Source organism: Desmodus rotundus, chromosome 6 (assembly GCF_022682495.2).
Source record: "Desmodus rotundus isolate HL8 chromosome 6, HLdesRot8A.1, whole genome shotgun sequence".
Taxonomy (NCBI): Eukaryota; Metazoa; Chordata; class Mammalia; order Chiroptera; family Phyllostomidae; genus Desmodus; species Desmodus rotundus.
This window is the reverse complement of record NC_071392.1, coordinates 52,978,086-52,998,422: the sequence shown is the minus strand read 5'-3', so window position 1 is coordinate 52,998,422 and position 20,337 is coordinate 52,978,086. Positions and strand designations below refer to the sequence as shown.

Here is a 20,337-nt window from a genome sequence, read left to right as displayed (position 1 = left end):
GTAATAGGGTAAAAATGGGGACAACTGTAATTGAACAACAATAAAAAATTAATTAAAAAAAAGCAAAATGTATTGACAAAGGGGAAATAAACTTGAAGTAAGAAAAGACATTTCATCTCCTGGCAGCCCAGTTTTCATATATAGGCTTCTTTCCACACTACATTGTTTTTTGTAAGTTTTTGTTTTGTTTTACTTTACATTTTGAACATTAGAGGAAAGTTACAAAAATAGTACAGAGAATTCCCACATAGCCTTCACACAACTTTTCCTGTTATTTACATCTTACATAATCACAGTACATTTGTCAAAACTAAGAATACTAAACTAAACTACAGACTTTAGATTTCATCAGTCTTTCCATTGATCTTTTTTTGTTCCAGGATTGCACCTTACATTTAGCACACATACACTTTTTAAAACAGTCATATCTGATAAAATATAACTAACATATATGACAAATCACACCTTATGGAGACAACTCAAAGTCTCATAATTCATTCATGTTGACGTGTATTCATTTCCTTTTTCAGGTCTAGATATAACACAACACTTTATGGCAAATTTTGGCTACATTACACACTTAACCAATTCCACCATACTCAGTGTGCAGTGACAGAAAGAATGAGGAGGAGGTAGAAGAAGAGGAGAATTAGAAAGAAGGAAAGAGAAGGAAGGGAGGGAGGGGTGGAGGGAAGGAAAGAAGGAAGGAAGAAACTTCCATGAGGATAGGATAGAAATGGAAACATATAGTGGTCACCATATATAGACAATGTATCCTAATGAAAAAATAGCAAAGACTCTTTATCTTGTCTGCAATGTAAAATTTTTGATAAACTATGGTTCTGTCTGAATCTCCTTTTTCATTATTATATGACCGTATTTGAGATGAGCAATGAGGAGGCTTTTCTCTTCAAGTAACTGCCTCTTGTTAGCAGTCTATTTGTTCTTATGAAGTGTTTTGCCTTGCCTGAACTGAATGAGTTAACTCTGTTCCTTTTTATTGTCTTACTTGAAATACTGTTATAATTTTACTTCCAGCGAAGGGTTTTCCTTTTAGTGTGTCCATCCATACTATGTATAAAGGGATATATTTAGCCCTTGTTGGTATGATTCAGTAAGTTGGGCAACATCCTGAAAACTGAAAGGTCTTGAGTTTGATTCCCAGTCAGGGCACATGCCTGGGTTGTGGGTCAGTCCCTGGTTGAGGCATGTGCAAGAAGCAGTCAATCGATGTTTCTCTCCCTCCCTTTTTCCCTCCTTTCCCCTCTCTCTAGAAGCAATAAAGGAAAAATAAATTTAACAATGGACCACTTTTCAAACTCCCTTAAAAATAATAAAGGGATATATTTACTATATAGGTATATGTAAAATGAATATTTGTCCACTAAATACTGAATTTGTACAATGTGTCAGAAACAATTTTAGATGCTAAGAGTAGAGAAAAAATAGCTCTGGTGCCATTGGAGTATATATGAGGGAAGACAACCCCAAAACAGAATTTATTTATAAAAGATAGTGTATCTATTCTTACATGTCTAAATTTGTCACCTTCAAAATACTCTCCATTTGATGCAATATACCAATTGAGATGTTTTTTTCCACGGCTCAAAACAGTTTTTGAAGACGATTTTGATGCCTTTTAGTGTTTCTGCCAATTTTTCATTACTATATGACTGTATCTGAGATGAGCAATGAGGAGGCTTTTCTCTTCAAGCAACTGCCTCTTGTTAGCATCCTACTTGTTCTTATGAAGTGTTTTGCCTTGCTTGGACTGAATGAGTTAACTCTGTTCCATTTTATTGTCTTACTTGATACATTGTTATAATTTTACCTGCTTCTTCCACACTGGCAAAATGTTTTCCTTTGAGGATTTTTTTCATCCAAGAAAACTAACAACAACAGCAAAATGTCACTCAAGGCAAAATCAGGTGAATAGGGAGGTGGGGCATGGGGGATCATGCTGTTTTTGGTCAAAAACTGCTGAACACTCAGCCCAGTGTGGGCAGGTGCACTCGCAAATCACCCACCATGAAGGCAAATGCATTAAAAGAGTCTTAAAAAAAAAATCCACTGAAGCCAAACAGCATCTCACAACAATACTAGCTGAAAATATACATGGGTTCCTAGAACACTCAGAACACTAACCTAGTGGAGGAAGCCTGTGTTACAAGGGGCCTGCCCTCCAGAAGATAATTCTGGGTTTTTTGGGGGGGTACCCCTCACATGAGAAACAATGACAATTCAGAAGAGAGTCGTGAGCTTGGAGGGAAACTGTTGGCAAAAAGGGATTTTCTAGGAGTACAGATAGTTTATCCATAATAACAGGAAAGATGTTAATGAAATAGAGACAGTTAGTGAAAGGTGGAGGTGATGGGGTAGGAACTTTGGGATTTCTCTTACTTTTTTCTTTATCTATGAAATGGAGAACAAAGTCATCAACTGAAATTTAGGGTAAGGGAATATTGTGGGCTGAGTTGTGTTGTCTCAAAATTCATATGTTTAAGTTCTAACCCGACACCTCAAAATGTGACTAAGAAATAAGGTTTTTAAAGAGGTAATTAAGATAAAATGAGGCCTTTACGTGGGTGCTATTTCAACATGACTGATGTCCTTATAAAAAGAAGAAATTTGGAGACATGAGAGCACAACAGAGGAAAAACCATGAGAGAACATAGAAAGAAGGCAGCCTTGATAGCTCTAGCAACTAATATAAGGAGGAAGTACTGGAGGTTTGAGTAGAGAGGAAAAAAGTATTCAATGATCATATGGAAGAGTGAGAATGGAAAGGACTGAGCAATTATGCTATACTTCATGAAATCTAAGATTGTAAGACACATCATTATTTTAGTTACCACTAAAAAATGAAAAATCCTGACCAATTAAAGTATGGCATGCCATAATAGCATATGTAAGACCTCCTAATTCCAGAGATGTTAAGTGTGAAAATGTGTATGTTTTAGAATTGATGAAATATGGATGTTTAATTTTTGGACAGCCTTAAGGGCCCACATGAGATTAGTGATCATGAAGTAAAATGAGACTTAGTTGGCATGGTTGGGTGTTTTTCCAGCAAAGCTCAATGTCATGGATGCAGACACACTGTGGATTTAAACAGTATTTGGGGAGTTTGGGTTGAAATAGCGTTTTGGTTTTCTTCAAGTGAGTACAGAAAGCAAGAAGGGGACAAGGCAGTGGGACATGTATATAAAGGAGTGAGGGACTGATTATAATGAAAAAGGTATTTGGAGTCTGAGTACTAGACAGAGTAAGCTGCAAACTTAGGAGGGAGTTTTCAAGGAATAGTATAAGCAGCATGCTTTAAATTGTGCTTTAGGGGGGATTATGTGATTGGTGTTGATGAAGTCCAGGGTTTTATAAGGATATGAGTAACTGAGATGAGGTGGAAGATAAGATGATTAAGGAAGTGGTCAAGATACACAGAAGCCAGCCCTGGCTGGGTAGCTCAGTTGGTTCAAGTATTGTCCTATACACCAAGGTTGCAGGTTCAATCTCCTGTCAGGGCACAGGCAAGAATCAACCAATGGATGCATAAATTAGTGGAACAACAAATCGATGTTTCTCTTTCTCTCTCTCTCTTCCTCTCTCTCTAAAATCAATAAATTAAGAGAAAAGAAACTAGGAAGCCAAGATTTAAAGGATCATCCACATGGATGTTGAAATTAAGATAGCAATAGGAAAGAGTGAAAGCCAGGAATTAAAATCTTCTAAAAAGGGTAGGAGGCAGAATATGGTGGGAAGAGAGAATGGGGAACAATAACTCAGAGATCAGTAAATAATTACAACAGGGAGAACTGAGTAATGTAGCCTAATGACGTGAGAGTTAAAGCTATGTAGTTTTAAGGAGGCAACAAGAGTGGTCTGGTCTAAAAGTGAAAAGGAAAATCAAGGACACTTAACTAGACTCCAGGCCCACAGACACAAGGGAGAGAAAATAGCTATCATTTGAGAGGTCTGCAGAGCAATTGGTGTTCTCAGGAAAGAGCCATGTTTCAGTTAAGGCAAGAAGACCAAGGAAACACAACTATACCTTAACACACTGAGTATGGTATTTTAAGGTCAAAATTATTTCCCTGAGATTTTGCAGAAACTTTTAGCACCCAGTGTTAATGGTTAGGGGGTCTGATACCAGTTTGGTTTTCTCTTTTGTAGACAATGTTTTTGTTAGTCCCTCAATAAAAATAAATCTGAATTAAAATGCTGAGATATTACTTTGATGTATTTCAAATGTAATTCTTTTAACATATATCTTACTTTGCATTCCATGGACCTCTTCAATTAAAAGAGACACATCTCTTTCAACCCTGGGAAATTTTCTTCTAATATTTCTTTGTTTATTTCATCCTGTCCATTATCTTCTTTTGGAACTTCTATCAGATGAACAGTGGAATATTTGTATCTACCTTCCACTTCTTAATTTTCCTTTTATACTTTTCTTTATTTAAATTTGCAGTGGTGAATTTTAGGGAGGATCATCACCAGCAACTCTTGATATTCAGGCTCACTAATTTTATCTTCAGATGTGGATATTCTGTGTTACAGCTCACCGACTTTTATGTTTGTTTGTAATCATGTTTCTGAATCCAATAATTCTGATTCTTATTTTTGTCAACCTTTTTTATTTTTTAATGAATGTTTTATAATAATTATAGATGATTCTTCAACATTCCTGCAACTCTGGTCTAGGTCATTCTGGTAATTTCATTCCTCTTTTCAGTGATTGACTTGGTAGGGTATATGTAGCTCAGTTCGGGCTAATGAGGTGTACTTCTTAAGAGTTGATCCTTCTTGCTGTAGAGAATTGTGTTTAACTGTGATACGTGGAACAACCACAACAATCTTGCTACTGTGCTCAAGATAAAGCCAACACATATAGAAAGAAGCAAGAGAACTACAAAGAAGTAAACCTAGAATCTTCATGTACTGTATCTAAAGCCCAACCTTTTCTGGATTTATGTGAGAAAATAAATTTCTCTATTGCTTATGCAACTTTGAACTGGATTTTCTGTTATGTGTAGCAAAAACATGCTGACCTTATACAGAGTGTGATTAAAGGAAGTGAGATGCTTCAAATAGCAAATCCTAAGTGGAATTGGCAAGGTGAAAGACATGGAGAATTGGCCAAGGTGATTCTCTATGTTTTAGGTTCAGGTTACTCTTGTATTTGGTTAAATTGTTACCATATGTGAGGTCTGTCCGGAAAAAGTCCAGCCATTGTTGATATAATGAGAATGGTTTGCACAACATTGATGCAAACTAGTAGCCAAGGAGAGTGGACTGGAGTGCAGATGCATGAACAATGATGACTTCACTGTATCGGTCAATGGGGATGGTAGATGCCATTGAGTGAGCATGTGTACTGTGTGGCCATTACATTCAAAATGTCTGAGTGAGTAGAACAATGAATCTGAATTAAATTTTGTGTTAAGCTTGAACATTCCTTCACAGAAACTATTCAGATGATTCAGAAGGCTGCAGCTATGAGCAACTGATGATTGGTAGCTTTGTCATGGCAATGCACCCGTTCATGTATCACATCTTGTGCAGAGTTTTTTAGCAAAACATCAAATCACCCAGGTGACTCAGCCCCTCTACTGCCCAGATTTGGCGCCCTGTGACTTCTGGTTTTCCCCAAACTAAAATCACCTTTGAAAGGGGCAGCTGATGGCAACTGGAAAAACTGTTGAGGTCCAAGGAGCCTACTTTGAAGGGAACTGAGGCATCATTGCCCTATGTACAATGTTTCTTGTATCTTGTACGTTCTTCAAAAAATGTCTCTATTTTTCATATTACATGGCTGGATACCTTCTGGACAGATCTTGTACATTGGGAAACTAATTATTTTACCGACAAAAGTGTAGTGTTAAGGAAAATGGTAGAAAAAAGTTCAAGATGTTGGAATATACTGGGTATTTCTTGCAACCTACAAGAAAATGATGCAGCTCTGGCTGGTGTGCCTTGGTTGGAGCATTGTCCCATAACTGAAGGGTTGTAGGTTAGATTCCCGGTAAGGGCATTTATGATCACCAGCCTGGACACACAGGGGAGGCAACCAATCGATGCTTCTCTCTCCCATCAATGGTTCTCTCCATTCCTCTGTCTCTAAAAGCAGTGAAGAAATGTCCTCAGGTGAGGATTTTAAAAAAGAAAGAAAGAGAGGCATCCAGCTGAAGGTGGCCTCTCTGAAAGCAGACATCCTTTTTAGCTGTGGCCTGCAATCCAATTCTCTGCCCCAGGAAGTGAGAGACATAGCAGGAGATAAGATTGAGGGGAAAAAGGTAAGCCTTATTATGCCTTTCTCAAAATTATAGGATTATTAATTATTTCTTTCTACCCAAGGCTGTTTCAAATTGCTTAAAGCCAGATATCATTAAATAGATGGTCAGAGGAATGAATAGTTTACAAAAATAAAATATGGAGTGATGTCATATTATGTATCAAACTTTTCATCAGAAATATAACAAGAATTGAAAAACGGTGATTCAATTGGTATCCTTTTAGACAGTTGCAATTATAACCAGAATTTTGATGACTTAAAATTTAATACATTTATTTTCATAGCTTTCATAATCATTAAAGATCAAGTACCAACCAAACTTTTTCCCCATTATAGAATTCCTCTCTGGCCATTTCTCCCCGGCCCCCAAGTGTAAGTGATTCTCTGTAAGTACGTTTTTGCTTCACCAATTATACCAGCATAAGATGGTGTATTTAGTGTCCCTGAGCTTGAAATTTCTTTGGAGTATTTCACTATGTGGTAGTTTCTTCCTCTGTTTTAGCTGTTTACCGTACTAGTCCCTCCAACTTCATTTGCTTTCTACCAAGGATTTTCAAAAACTTCTACATTCTAGAACACAGAAGCCTATATCCCAGTGCTACCTTGAATTGTCATACATACATGCCAATTTGGAGGAGAGTATGCTCAGTATGCTAATTTCTCTTCACATCAGTTTCTTAAAGAAAATTTTCATGTGGGCCTTAAAATAAGTGGTTGGGTATGGACCTTGAAGCCAGACTAACTCTTAAGAATTGAATGTTTGTGTCTCCCAACAAATTTATATATTGAAGCCTTAATCCCTAATGTAGCTCTTTATGGACTAAGGAAGTAATTATGGTTAAATAAGGTCATTAGAGTGGGGCTATGATCCAATAGCATTAGTGCCCTTATAAGGAGAGACACCAGAGAGCTCACTCTCCATTTTCATAAACTCAGAGGAAAGACCATGTGAGGATGCAGAGAGAAGGCAGATATCTACAAGCTGGGAAAAAGCTCTTATCAGAAACTGGACCCTGACTTCCAGCCAAGATGGAGGCATAGGTAGATAGGCTTTGCTTCTTTGCACAACCAAAAGAAGCACAAAAACCAATTTAAAAACAAAAAACAACTAGATCTGCCAGAAAATCAAAATGTATGGAAGTCCAATAACCATGGAATTAAAGAAGAAACATTCATCCAGACTGGTAGGAGGGGTGGAGACAGCCAGCTGGGGCAGAGAGGACACATGGCAAGGCAGCGACTGATGAACCGGGTTTGTGAAGTAGTTGCTGGCAGAGCAGGTGGTCCCATATTCACATGCAGATAAACCGGGAGTAACAACTGGGGAGCAAGGTAGACCATGAAACCCAGGGTCCAGCCCAGGGAAATGAAGCCCCAAAACTTATGGCTGTAAAAACCTGGGGGAGTTGTGGTGGCCGGAAAAACTCCCAGCCTCACAGGAGTGTCCGTTGGAAAGACCTGTGGGTCCTAGAACATATACAAACCCACCCACCTGGGAATCAGCACAAGAAGGGCCCAATCTGCTTGTGGGTAGTGGGGGAAGTTCCCTCTCTGACCCCTCCCCCACATACAGTGCCACAGTGCAGCAAAATGGGTTTCCCTGCCCTGGTGAATACCTAAGGCTCCGCCCCTTACAATGTAACAGGTGCGCTGGGACATAGAAATATGGCCCAAATGAAAGAACACATCAAAACTCCAGAAAAAGAAGGAAGCAACAAGGAAATAGCTAACCTATCAAATGCAGAGTTCAAAACACAGGTAATCAGGATGCCCACCAAAATGATTGTGTACAGATGCAAAATAAAGGAAGAAGTAAAGGCTAAACAAAGTGAAATAAAGCCAAATATACAGGGAACCAACTGTGAAGGGAAGTAAATTGGGGCTCAAGTAAATGATTTGGAACAGAAGGAAGAAATAAACATTCAACCAGAACAGAATGAAGAAACAAGGATTTAAAAAAATGAGGAGAGGCTTAGGAACCTCTGGGACAACTTTAAACATTCCAACATCCAAATTATAGGGATGCCAGAAGGAGAAGAGGAAGAGCAATTGAAAACTTATTTGAAAAAATAATGAAAGAAAAATTCCCTAATTTGGTGAAGGAAATAGACATGCAAGTCCAGGAAGCTCAGAGTCTCAAAGAAGTTGCTCAACGAGAAACACAAGACACATCTTAATTAAATCACCCAAGATTAAAGAGGAGAGAATCTTAAAAGCAGCAAGAGTAAAGGAGAGTTATCTACAAATGAGTTCCCGTAATACTAGTGGCTGATTTCTCAAAAGAAACCTTACAGGTAAGAAGGAGCTGGAAAACAGTATTCAGAATCATGAAAGGCAAGGACCTATATACTTTTTCCAGCAAAGCAATCATTTAGAATGGAAGGGCAGATAAAGTGCTTCCCAGACACGGTAAAGTTAAAGGAGTTCATCACCAAGCCCTTATTATATGAAATGTTAAAGGGACTTATCTAAGAAAAAGCAGATGATCAAAACTATGAACAGTAAAATGACAACAAACTCAGAACTATCAACAACTGAACCTATGAAACAAAAACAAAAACAAAAACTAGAACAGGAATAGAATCACAGAAATGGAGATCACATGGAGGTTTATCAGTGGGGAAGGGTTGGGGGGAGAATGGGGGAAAAAGATACAGGGAATAAGAAGCATAAATATTAGGTATGAAATAGACAGGGGGAGGTTAAGAACAGTATAGGAAATGGAGAAGCAAAAGAACTTATATGTATGACCCATGGACATGAAATAAGAGGGGGGAATGCTGGAGGGAGGGGCAGTGCAGGGCAGAAGGGGGTAAAGGGGAGGGGGAAAATGGGACAACTGTAATAGCTTAATCAATAAAATATTCTTTTAAAAAAGAGGAAACTGAACCCTGCTGGTCCTTGATCTGGGACTGTTATCTTCCAAAACTGTGAGAAACAAATTTCTGTTTAAGCCACCCAGCCTCTGGTATTTTGTTATGGCTATGTTCAAATCCCAACCCCGTGACTGGAGGTAATTTGTTTAATGTCTCTTTCCCAGTGTAGCAGTCTCTCCTTATTCGAGAGGAATATGATCTGAGGCCTCCCAGAAGATTCCTGAAACTACAGATAGTACCACACCCTATATGATAACCTAGACAGATACTACGCAACTTACAGACAGGTAGTGTATACAGCATGGATACACTGGAAAATGAGATGATTCCCATCTTGGGAGGTATGAAGCAGATTGGCATGAGATTTCATCACACTACCCTACCCATGTGAGCAACTTAAAGCTTATGAATTGTTTATTTCTGTGGGTAACTGAAACTTCAGAAAGTGAAACCATGAATAAAGACTACTGTATCCTCTTCTGTAAAATGTAGTTATAAATAGTATCTACCTCGTGAGAGGTTTAATAAAGTTTTATTTTCCAAAATGTACAGCTGGTGGGACCTGTTGTTCATGCATCTTCACCAACAGCTGGGGCATCCCCACCTTTGGTGTTTCTGGTGTAAATTACTTGAGTTCTGTGCTTTGAAACTTGTTTAGTAAGTCCTTTACTAAGGAGCTCTTGAAGGGCTGCCCTGGCCAAGGAACTGGGGATCTTCAATCGCTTAGAGACAACAGCTGGGGTTATAAGCTTGTAGTTGGGAACCTCCTTACAGAATTTATCATATGTTACTTTGTCAAACAAGACTAGGTTATTGAGTTTGTCCCAAACTTTGCCTTTGGACCACTTCTTCTTTTTGGCCTTGCCTCCAGATTTGTTCACTGGGTCTTTGTATTTCTTGGCAGACTCCCCAATATCTTTCTTCTTGTCGTCCTTGGGAGGAGGCATTGTGAAACTCGAGGAGCACTGGATCTCACTGCTCACATGAGAGTTATGAGGATTAAATAACTTAATATTCAGAAAGGGCTTAGAACAGTGCTTAATGCACAGTAAACAAAGTGTTGGTTAAAGGATAAACTACAGCAAATGCAGTAATAATTTCATGAGTATTTTCCATACTGTCCTTTGATTAAAAAAACTGGGAGCATAACAGTAAAATTTTAGTTAAGGCAATTCTACAAACTATCAAGATAAGAGTGGAAGTTCTGAAGTTCTAGCTTGATCTGTGGATACTACATAGGATAACTGCAAGGATACACGAACTTCGTCCTAAATTTAGTGTTATTGCTTTTATGTTTTGTCCAATGTAATTTTAAAAACCTGTTTTTTCTTACTAGGTTTGCTTTTTTTCCCTTTTGCATTTAGGCCTATGATCTACCTCAAATTAATTTTTGAATATGATGTGATATAGGGCTTAAACTTCATGGTTTCCCCACACAGGTACCCATCACTCTAGCGACATTTTTTAAAAAGATTATTTTATGCCCACTGAATTGCATGAAGGTGAAGATGTATGTGGGGGTCTGTTTCTGGACTTGTGTTGGTTTAAAACCTTGGGACGTTCCCAGATGAAATCCGAAATAAGTAAAGGGAGGGCAAGGAGAGACTGAAGAAAGGCAGAACACTCCAGATTGGTAGTGGCAGATTTAATAAGCAAGGGAGCTTACAAGGCCTGTCTTGGGATCTTCAAAAGGAGTAAATTTCCATCCTTTCACCAGATTTTAAAAATTTCTATAGAATGTTCTGTCACATATACCAATCCAGATGATCTCAGGAACACGTTGCTATCTCAAGGCTCTGTTCTTGAAAACGCCTCCCACTATGGGAATGGTGAGCAGAACATATATCAAGGATACGGAGGAGTTGACGAGACTTGGACTGCCCAGAGTCAGGTTCGGGTCAACCTGTAGTCACATCCTCTCGAAGACCTCCTCCAACAATTTGTTTTTTATTGGTCTATGTCAGTGATTTTCAACCTTTTTCATCTCATGGCACATGTAAACTAATTACTAAAATTTTGCTACACACCCAAAAAAATTTTTTTTGCTGATCTGGAAAAAGAAATAGGTATGATTTTGATTCATTCACACCAGATGGCTATTGTTATGTTGGCTGTTGTCTTATTTTTATTTGACAATCGAAGGGGGAAGAGGTCAGTGCCCCTGACTAAAGTCAGGTATTGTATCTTTTTAAAATTATTGCTGCAGCACACCAGTGGAAAATAGCTGGTCTATGTCTATCTTTGTGCCAATACCACACTACCTTAATAGCTATTACTTTATATTAAGTATTGAAATCTGGCAGAAAAGTTTTTCAACTTTGTTCTTCAAGGTTACCTTAACTAGTTTTTTTTTTTTTTTTTGCATTTGCACATAAATTTTAATTTAATGTCAACTTACACACAAAGCCTGCTGGGTTTCAAATTGGGATTGTATTGAATTATAGATAGCCCAACATGTGTAGAATCAAAGAATACTATTGAGGCTTCCAATCCGTGAGCTGGTGCACTCTTGCAAGCTCTCTCCTCTCTGTCTCTTCATAGCTTTAAATCTTTAGCTACTTTCAGCATTGTTTTTGTTTTTAGTGTAGAAGTATATCTTTCTTGCAATTTATTTTTAAGTGTTTGACTTTTTATGCTAATGTGTTTATTGAATTTCATTTTCCAACTTTGCTAGTTTGTACACACACACATGCATATAAAATTGATATTTATTTTTATTTTTTATAAAGAGGGGAAGGGAAAAACATCAATTGGTTGCGTTTTGTACTTGCCCTGATCACAACATAGGCAGGCATATGCCCTGACTGGGAATAGAACCCATGACCTTTTTATTTGTGGGATGATGCCCAACCAAGCCACACCAGCCAGGGCTACAGTTGATTTTTGTATATTGATCTTTTATTCAGTTTTCTTGCTAAAATAACTTGTAGATTTTTCTGTGTTTTCTGTATGCACAATCATCTGCAAATAAAGACATTTATTTTTTTTCCTATCCAGTCGACATGTTTCCCCCCTTGCCATATGGCTCAGACCATTAGTAAAATATCGACAAGAAGTAGTGAAAGTCAACATCCTTGTCTTGTCTGGGCCTCAGGGAGAAAGTATTATTTCCTCATTAGCTTTGTTACTGTAGGTTTTCTTTTAATAGATAACCTTTAACAAATTAAGAAACTTCTTTTCTATTTCTAGTGTACTGAGAATTATCATAAATGGATGTTTAATCTTATACTTTTTGCCCTTATTGAGATGTTATGGTTTTTCTCTATTACATGAATGTGGTATATTACATTGATTAATGAATGTTACTCAACTTCGCATTCCTGGAATAAACCCTACTTAGTCATGATATAGCATCCTTAAAAAAAAAAAATCTCTGGGTCCTGATCCATGTAGCTCTGTTGGTTGAGTGTCATCCTGCAAAGCAAAGGTTGCCAGCTCAGCCCATTGACGAGAGGCAATCGATTGATGTTTCTGTCCCTCTCTTCCTCCCTCCCTTCCCTTCTCTCTAAATATAAAATCTTAAAAAAAAAAAAAAAGATCTCTGGGTTTTCTACCATTTTGTTAAGCATGTTCTATGAAAGACATTGGGTTATAATTTTTTCGTGAAGTCCATGTTAGGTTTTGGTGTCAGGGTTATGCTGAACTCATGCAATGAATTTTAACTTACTCCTTGTTTCTCTAACCTTTAAGAGTTTGTGTAAAATTATAACTTTTTCCGTAAGTGTTTGGGAGATTTCATTAGTGAAGCATTCTAGGCCTTTAGATATATTTGTGGGAAAGTATTTTCATTACGGATTCAATTCCTTTCATAGATACAAGACTATTAGATTTATTTTTCTGCCAGTCTCAAGTTATACTTATTTCATCAAACTTACAAATTTATTGGAATGAAGTTGTTAATAACAGTATACACTGTCTGGTTCCCTTAATATGAAGCTTAAGAACAGGCAAAAGTAATCAAAGGTGATAGCAGTTAGAATAGCTCCCTCTCTAGGGGTAATAACTGGGAAGGAGCAAGGCGTCTGGAGTGATATTTATGTTCTCTATCTTGATCTGGGTGGTGGTTACATGGGTATAAACATAAAAATTCATTGTTTCATTCATTCATTTCAAAATTACAAAATACTTTTCTTAATTAAAATAATAATCAATAATGAAGGAAAATTTCCCTTTCACCACACCCAGCCAATCTCTTTCTCCGACAGAAAACATTCGTAAAGCAATTACTATACTATATATGAGACACTATTAAATTACTCAATCCTGAAAACTTTAGGTATTGTGCCCATTTCACAAATGTAAAAACTGAGAATCAAAGTTTTGATAACTTGTCTAAGGTTATGCAAATTAATAAATGGTAAAGCCACAATTTGGACTGGCTTTTAGTCCTGCTTTTTAAACCACTATGGTCAAGAATAACCCACAACCAGTTTGAGTTTTCAAATTCTGTGAAATATTTAAAGCTAAATAGAAACAGTCTGTACATATTACTAATCAACTCAAGACCCCAAAATACAAATTACAAAAAAAGACAAAGTGAAAATCAGCTTAGCAACATTAGAAACAAAGCCACCTAGCATTAAAAAAAATTGAAAAGCAAACAGAATATAAAATAAAACTGACAGAAGCCCCAGTAATTGTGGTAATATTAAAACTGGCAGAATTCAAAATGATAAAAAAAAAACTTGAATGGAAAAATGTATTTATGATCTGGTATATGCCAAAGATAGCACTGAATATATAAAGAAAAAGGGTTAGATATATAAGGAAAAATACATAATAGCAACATAAGAATTTATTGTACATTTCTCACTCCTTGAGAGAGAAGGATATAGAGGATTGCACCAGTGTTTAACCAATAATATTGATTTTAATGATTCTATGAAAACTATACCAAAGGACATACCCATCCTAGCACCCAGGAAATATTTACAAAAGTTGTTTGCTTAGCACCTAAAAAGAAACCTTTAATAAACTCCCAAAGCAAACTACATGTAATAGAAATAACAAGTTATTAACAAAAAGAAAAAACTAAACTAAAAATGTTAAGTATATCCAACCACCTGGAAGTTGAAACACCCTATCCTAAATAATTCTTGGATCAAACAAGAAAACAAACTTGCAGTCACCAAATATTTATAAAATGCAATGAAGATAAATACACATTCTTAACCTATAGGATGGAACCAAAGTAAGAGAATATGTAACATTAAAGTGGTTTCTTTTAGAGTTAGAAGAAAAATAAACAGACCCATTATTCAACTCAAGAGGTAGAAATAAAGTAAAAAAACAAATGAATCAAAGTCAAAATACTAAAATAAATTAAAAATAAATGACACTTTATTATTCCCTGGTAGTGAGAAAGAGTATGGAGGTGGTACAGGACAAATCCTATTTGTCTAGCAAGGAGAAATGACAAAGGATATGTAATAACAGATAAATATTTAAAACATTGAGATTAAGCACCTATATGCTAAAAACATTTTAAATATAAGGTAGGCTAGCCCTGAGTGGTGTGGCTCAGTTTGCTGGGCATCCTCTCGCAAAGTGAAAGGTCGCCAGTTTGATTCCAGGTCAGGGTATAAGCCAGGTTGTGGGTTCGGTCTCTGGTCGGGGCATGTGCGAGGGGCAACTGATCGATGTTTCTCTCTCACATTGATGTTTCTCTACTATAATAGTTTTTATCAAGGGACACAATTTAAGTTACATTGATTTATTAAGCTACATAATTATTGTCATTTATATTTCTTTTTCTTAAGTAGGACTTATTTACTTAGCATCTGTCTTATGTATCATACCTTGAATTACTTTTAAGATAGAAGGTTGCGCCCTAGCTAGTGTGGCTCAGTGGATTGAGCACTGGCCTGCGAACCAAAGGGTCGCTGGTTTGATTCCCAGTCAAGGCACGTACCTGTTATAGGCCAGGTCTCCAGTAGGGGGTGCGTGAGGGGCAACCACACATTGGTTTCTCTCCCTCTCTTTCTGCCTCCCATCCCCTCTCCCAAAAGAAAATCTTTAAAAAGATAAATATAAGGTACACTATATAATGAATTTCCAGAAAAAGAGGAATTACCAAGACTTACTCAAGAAATAGAACCTTAAACAGAAGAACAACATAGGAGTAAGCAAAAAAATTGTAAAAGAATTACCATCAAGAGTGTATCTGGATATAAATAAAACAGCATCACTACAGTAAACAGATAATTCTCAGGATATATAAACTATTCTAAATCAAAACACGAGATAGTTTCCAATTTACACTAGAAAGCTATCAAAACTTATTAGAACCAGATTTATCACAATCTGGTTCTGAACATAAATACAAAATCCTAAATACAGGATTACTCAGTAGAATGCAGCATTTTTAACAAATGGCTTGTTTTTAGATTCTACAAAAGTAACCGGTGTCTATCATTAATAAATCAAAAGAAAATCCATACACTGGTAAACATTGAAAAGCATCTGAAAAAAATATTTAACATCTCATGTGTTAAATACTAAAAATTACATTCATAAAACCAAAAACAAAAATTGCCATTATCATATTCAATCAACTGAAGCCATTAAAAATAATTGAAATGTGGCCAGTTTAAAAAAAAGCAAGCTGTTCTTTATAAGCAGTGACTACTTTAAAATATTACAACACTTAATAATAATATGAAGAGTCCACTTTTAAAAGCCAAATAAGTATTTATGGAAATTTTTTAAAAAATCAGAATTAAAGTAAATTTCACACTTTTAATGAGGAACATTAAAAAAACCTCCTATGGAATGGTAGAACTACTATGAACCTATTCAATGGAATGACCACCCCTACCCACCAAAGTAAATTTAAACACTTAATATGTTTCCAGTTAAAATACCAACAGGATACTTCGGGAAAGTGATCAAAATGATTCTAAAATCACATGGAAAAATAAATATGCAGGAATAGGAAACTTTGACAAAGGGACAATTAAATTAATAAATACTGTTTGTGTCATACAACCAGGAATTGAGAAGTGATTTAAAAAAGACCACAATGACAGGGGCACAGTTTATAAAGTGTAGTACTTGTAACCAAAAGACAAAGATCAGGATGGAACATAACTGAGAGCCCCAAATAGACCCAAATAAGACAGAGATGGCATTTTAAAACAAGGGATAGAATGAATTACTTAACAAATTCTGTTGTCCTAGTTAGTATAGCCATTCAGAAAAAGTGTAAGTTTGGATGATCACCTCACAACATCTAAAAAAATTCTAAAATAGCTTAGAATTAAAAGTAGAGAGCTAGAGAAGTAAAATAAAATTTGTGCAAAAATTAATCTTAAAGTAAACATTTCCAAGAAAAAACCATAAGGAAAGATAAATAGACTATATAATTATTGAATTTTTCTGTATCAAAACACATCCCTGGAATTTTTAAGATTATAGTTTAAAAGGGCTACCTTCCTTATTTAAAGAGCTCTTCAAAGCAACAGAGATAAACACCTAATAACTAAGCATATGAATAGTTAATAAACGAGACATTTGGCTAACATGAAATAATGAAGCTCACTTAATGAAGCTCACTAGTATTCAAATATGAATTAAAATGTGAACTAAAAAATGAATTTATCATCTGTCAAACTGGCAAAGATTTCCAAATTTTAAATACCTAATAATATAGCTAAATGAAAATGGTAAATAATTCATGAGGGCAATTCAAATACAGCAAAAGTTTTCTGTGGCTGTTGTGGCTCAGTGGATTGTGTGCAGGCCTTCCAACCAAAGAGTTACTGGTTCAATTCCCAGTCAGGGTACATGCCTGGGTTGTGGGCCAGGTCCCCAGCAGGGGTGCACAAGAGGCAACCCACACGTTGATGTTTCTCTCCCTCTCTCCCTCCTTCCCCTCTCTCTAAAAATATGTAAATAAAAAATCTTAAAAAAAAAACCCTTGAGAAAAAAAATGCAGCAAGTTTAAAAATGCACAGAGACCAGCAATTCCAAGGAAATTATGTATGCTTATATGTATACATGTGGATTTTCACCATATTGTTATTTATAACAGAAAAATTAGAAATAGTGTCCAGTAATAAGGAATTGTTAAATTATGGTTCTTCCATAAAGGAATATTTAGAACCATTAAAAAGAGGGAAGAATTATTGACATAGGATGGTCACAATGTATTATTACATGAAAAACATCTAATTATGAAGTATAATCCCATTGTTATAAGAAAAAAATAGATATGTATTCACATACCTCAGTTAAAAGGCAAATATTAATGGTGGTTGTCTCTGATTATGTTCCTGTTTTTAAATATGCACAAATATAAAAAAGGACAAAGGGGTTCCAGGTTTTAAGCTTAGTCAATAAAACATGCCACACTGAGTAACAAGTGGTTGTTTTTTCTCAAGCAGGATTATTCCTAAATCTGTTCTGCAGATAAGCCAGAAGAAAATAAGGCTAAAAATGGCCTGGAATTCTTACAGTAGTTTATTTACAGACTATCAAATACAGACTTTAAAAATCAAACAAAACAAAACAAATGACTTAAACACATTAGATTTAACAGTTACAAGACTTTACTAATAAAGTTCTTGCAAAAAAAAGTACAATATCTTTACCATAAGTTAACTTAACTGTGGAAAAATAAAAGGGTGATTCACACACAGCCTCATTTTGAATGCAATTAGAACCCAGAAAATTCTTTTTTAATGGGACATTTGATTTGGTGAAAGAAGTAACACCCACAAAATTTTAGTCTATATAATTCAAAGGGCAAGTCATTTTCATTGTGATTAAAATTTTGTTTTCCCCATCTTCAACTGGATCTCTTGACAGCTTAATATGTTGATAGCTTTTATTTTTAATAAAACTAAACAGTTTAGGAAATTATCTGGAGAAGGCTTTGGTACATGACAAACTATTGCTCCTCTTATAAAATAACTTAGAAATGATAAAGCCTTGAAAAAATATAAAAGCAATGTTTGCAGGCCTGCTGATATCAATCTTCCTCCTACAAATAGAAAATACACTTTAATGATTCAGTCTTATCATCTATTGTTGGACATTTAAGTAACTATTATCTTAGAAAAAACAAAGAGGAACCTCCTTTTTAAAGTCTACCCACAGATGAAGCAGTCTCTAACGGCCCCTAATTACATTTTCTAAAATTTATTTTTCTACTTTTTCTGAACTGTTTTTAAATTGACTTTAAAGCCACCTGTGTTCAATTAGTTGTTCAATATTCTAAATTTAATTATTTTATTTTACAAAAACACTTATATTTTAACTGTCAATGTTCTTATTGAAAAGTTAGGTATTTACTGCATAATTTAGACATGGCTTACAGGAACAAGCAATGGCACTCCATCGCTCCTAAGTCTCATTTTTCTTAGCTGTAAAGTGAAGAGTTACACCAGATAATTTTAAATTAATGGGACATCCTGTTCAGACTTTTAAAATATCAAAACTTATATCCCAGGGAATCAGTAGATCTTTATTCAAAGCTTGTATTTCAGATTTACTTCTAAATAAATAAATAAATAAATAAATAACCTAGAGTGAAAAATTATCTAAAATTGGATTAAGCTTATAGCAAATGTTAGGCAACATAGATAGCAAACCAAGGCAGGGTGGGGGAGAGGGACATATCTCACCCATGAATTCAGCAGTCCTGAGCCCAGTCAGGTAAGATTGCCAGGTGTTCCGAAAATCACAAGAAAATCCATGATAACACAGGAGGAGGGGAGCCTTTGAAATTCTGTGTGTATTGTTTCCAATATCTGGGATAAAGTCTTTGCAACTGTATATTAATCCCAAGGTCTAGGTAAGGGAGGAGGAGGGGGAACCTTGAAGGTGGCTTCAAGCATAATACCCCTAAACTCCAAATAACCAGGGCACTCAAGACTAGCTGGGTGCCCGCATGCAGCCTCATGCTCATGTGTATTTCATAAACAAACTTGCTATCTCATTTCCACTACGTGTGTTGTCTCTCACCTGAATCATTTCTCCCTAGTGAGACAAGAACAGAGGAGGGGAAGCCCCCTAATTCAAGTCTCCCCGATAACAGCAAAAACAGCAAAATTTTAACTCAGAAGTTCCAGTAAGATTAGTTTGAAGGCATTGAACCCATTTACCTTCCAATTTTCTCAAGAAATCTTGGTATGTCCTACAAATTGGCTTATTGCAAGCTAGATAGATGCAACAAAATTTTTCATCATTGAGTTTCCAGTTGTTCTATTTCTTTCCAGAACCTTTCAACTATGACTTTAAAATTTACAGACATTCACATTTTCAAGCAGCAAACACCGCTAACCTTTCCAGACACTTTTAAAATCTTGCTCATCGTCACTCTACTACAAGTATGACTTAATGCCTTTCATGTTTATTGATGTATTCCCAGTTGTTAGCATAGTATCTGGCACTTGGTAGGCAAAAAATATGTATTTACTGACAGAATGAAGCTCTGAATCACAGCTAATGCATTATCTTAATTCACATTCCACAAACATTTTAATTAATAAGCCCCTTAAAGAGTCTTTTTGAAATTACATGGGTAACTGCAACTCTCCAACACATGATGGATTAAAGATGGGAAACTTAATGAGTTGCATGCAGAAAAACTTGCTGTGTCAGGAAATACAAAGGAATTTCCACATGTGAAACGAATATTTTCTTCTTTTCGTAAGTCACTCTTTTCTGTTTTCATCATGTTATTTACAATTGTGACTGTCCAAAAAACTTAAGCAATATTTTATGTTCCTTAGATTTCACTCAAGAATATCCAGTGGTTACTGCAATTTTTATAACCTACAGAAATAGCTATTTCCCAAACTTCCTCTTTTTATTAGTCCAAATTCACAAAAAATATTAAATGTTATAGAACAACACATTAATACTTTTACTACCATATTTCATCAATTTTAAGACATTCTTTCACATAACATGTCTGAATTTGGGAAGTATCTTTATATTGATGCATCTTATTTACAATTCTGTTGTGGTTTAATTGGCAATATTATTTCTAAGTGGTGCATAAAATATTATTGGTATATCTCTCAATCAATACTGTCTTAGGGTAATAAAGTTGCAGTTCAAATTTTCAATTTCAAGCAGTAATTTCCCTATCCTCCCAGGCACTCTTGCAACATAAATACATAACTGAAATGTTTAATTAGAAAAACTATCCAAACACAG

At 35.8% G+C, this 20,337-nt stretch overlaps 1 protein-coding gene across 1 annotated transcript; it reads right to left on the bottom strand.

Annotated features, from left to right (window-relative positions):
• Positions 1–9,691: 9,691 nt before the first annotated feature.
• On the bottom strand, positions 9,692–10,129 carry LOC112301711 (small ribosomal subunit protein eS25-like). Its single transcript, XM_045193207.2, has one exon. The coding sequence runs from the start codon at positions 10,116–10,118 to the stop codon at positions 9,741–9,743; it is 378 nt and encodes a 125-aa protein (XP_045049142.1). The 5' UTR covers positions 10,119–10,129; the 3' UTR covers positions 9,692–9,740.
• Between the last annotated feature and the right edge of the window lie 10,208 nt (positions 10,130–20,337).

Coding starts and splice junctions, on each gene's coding strand:
- LOC112301711 (XM_045193207.2), bottom strand. CDS start 10,118: ATGCCTCCTCCCAAGGACGACAAGAAGAAAGATATTGGGGAGTCTGCC.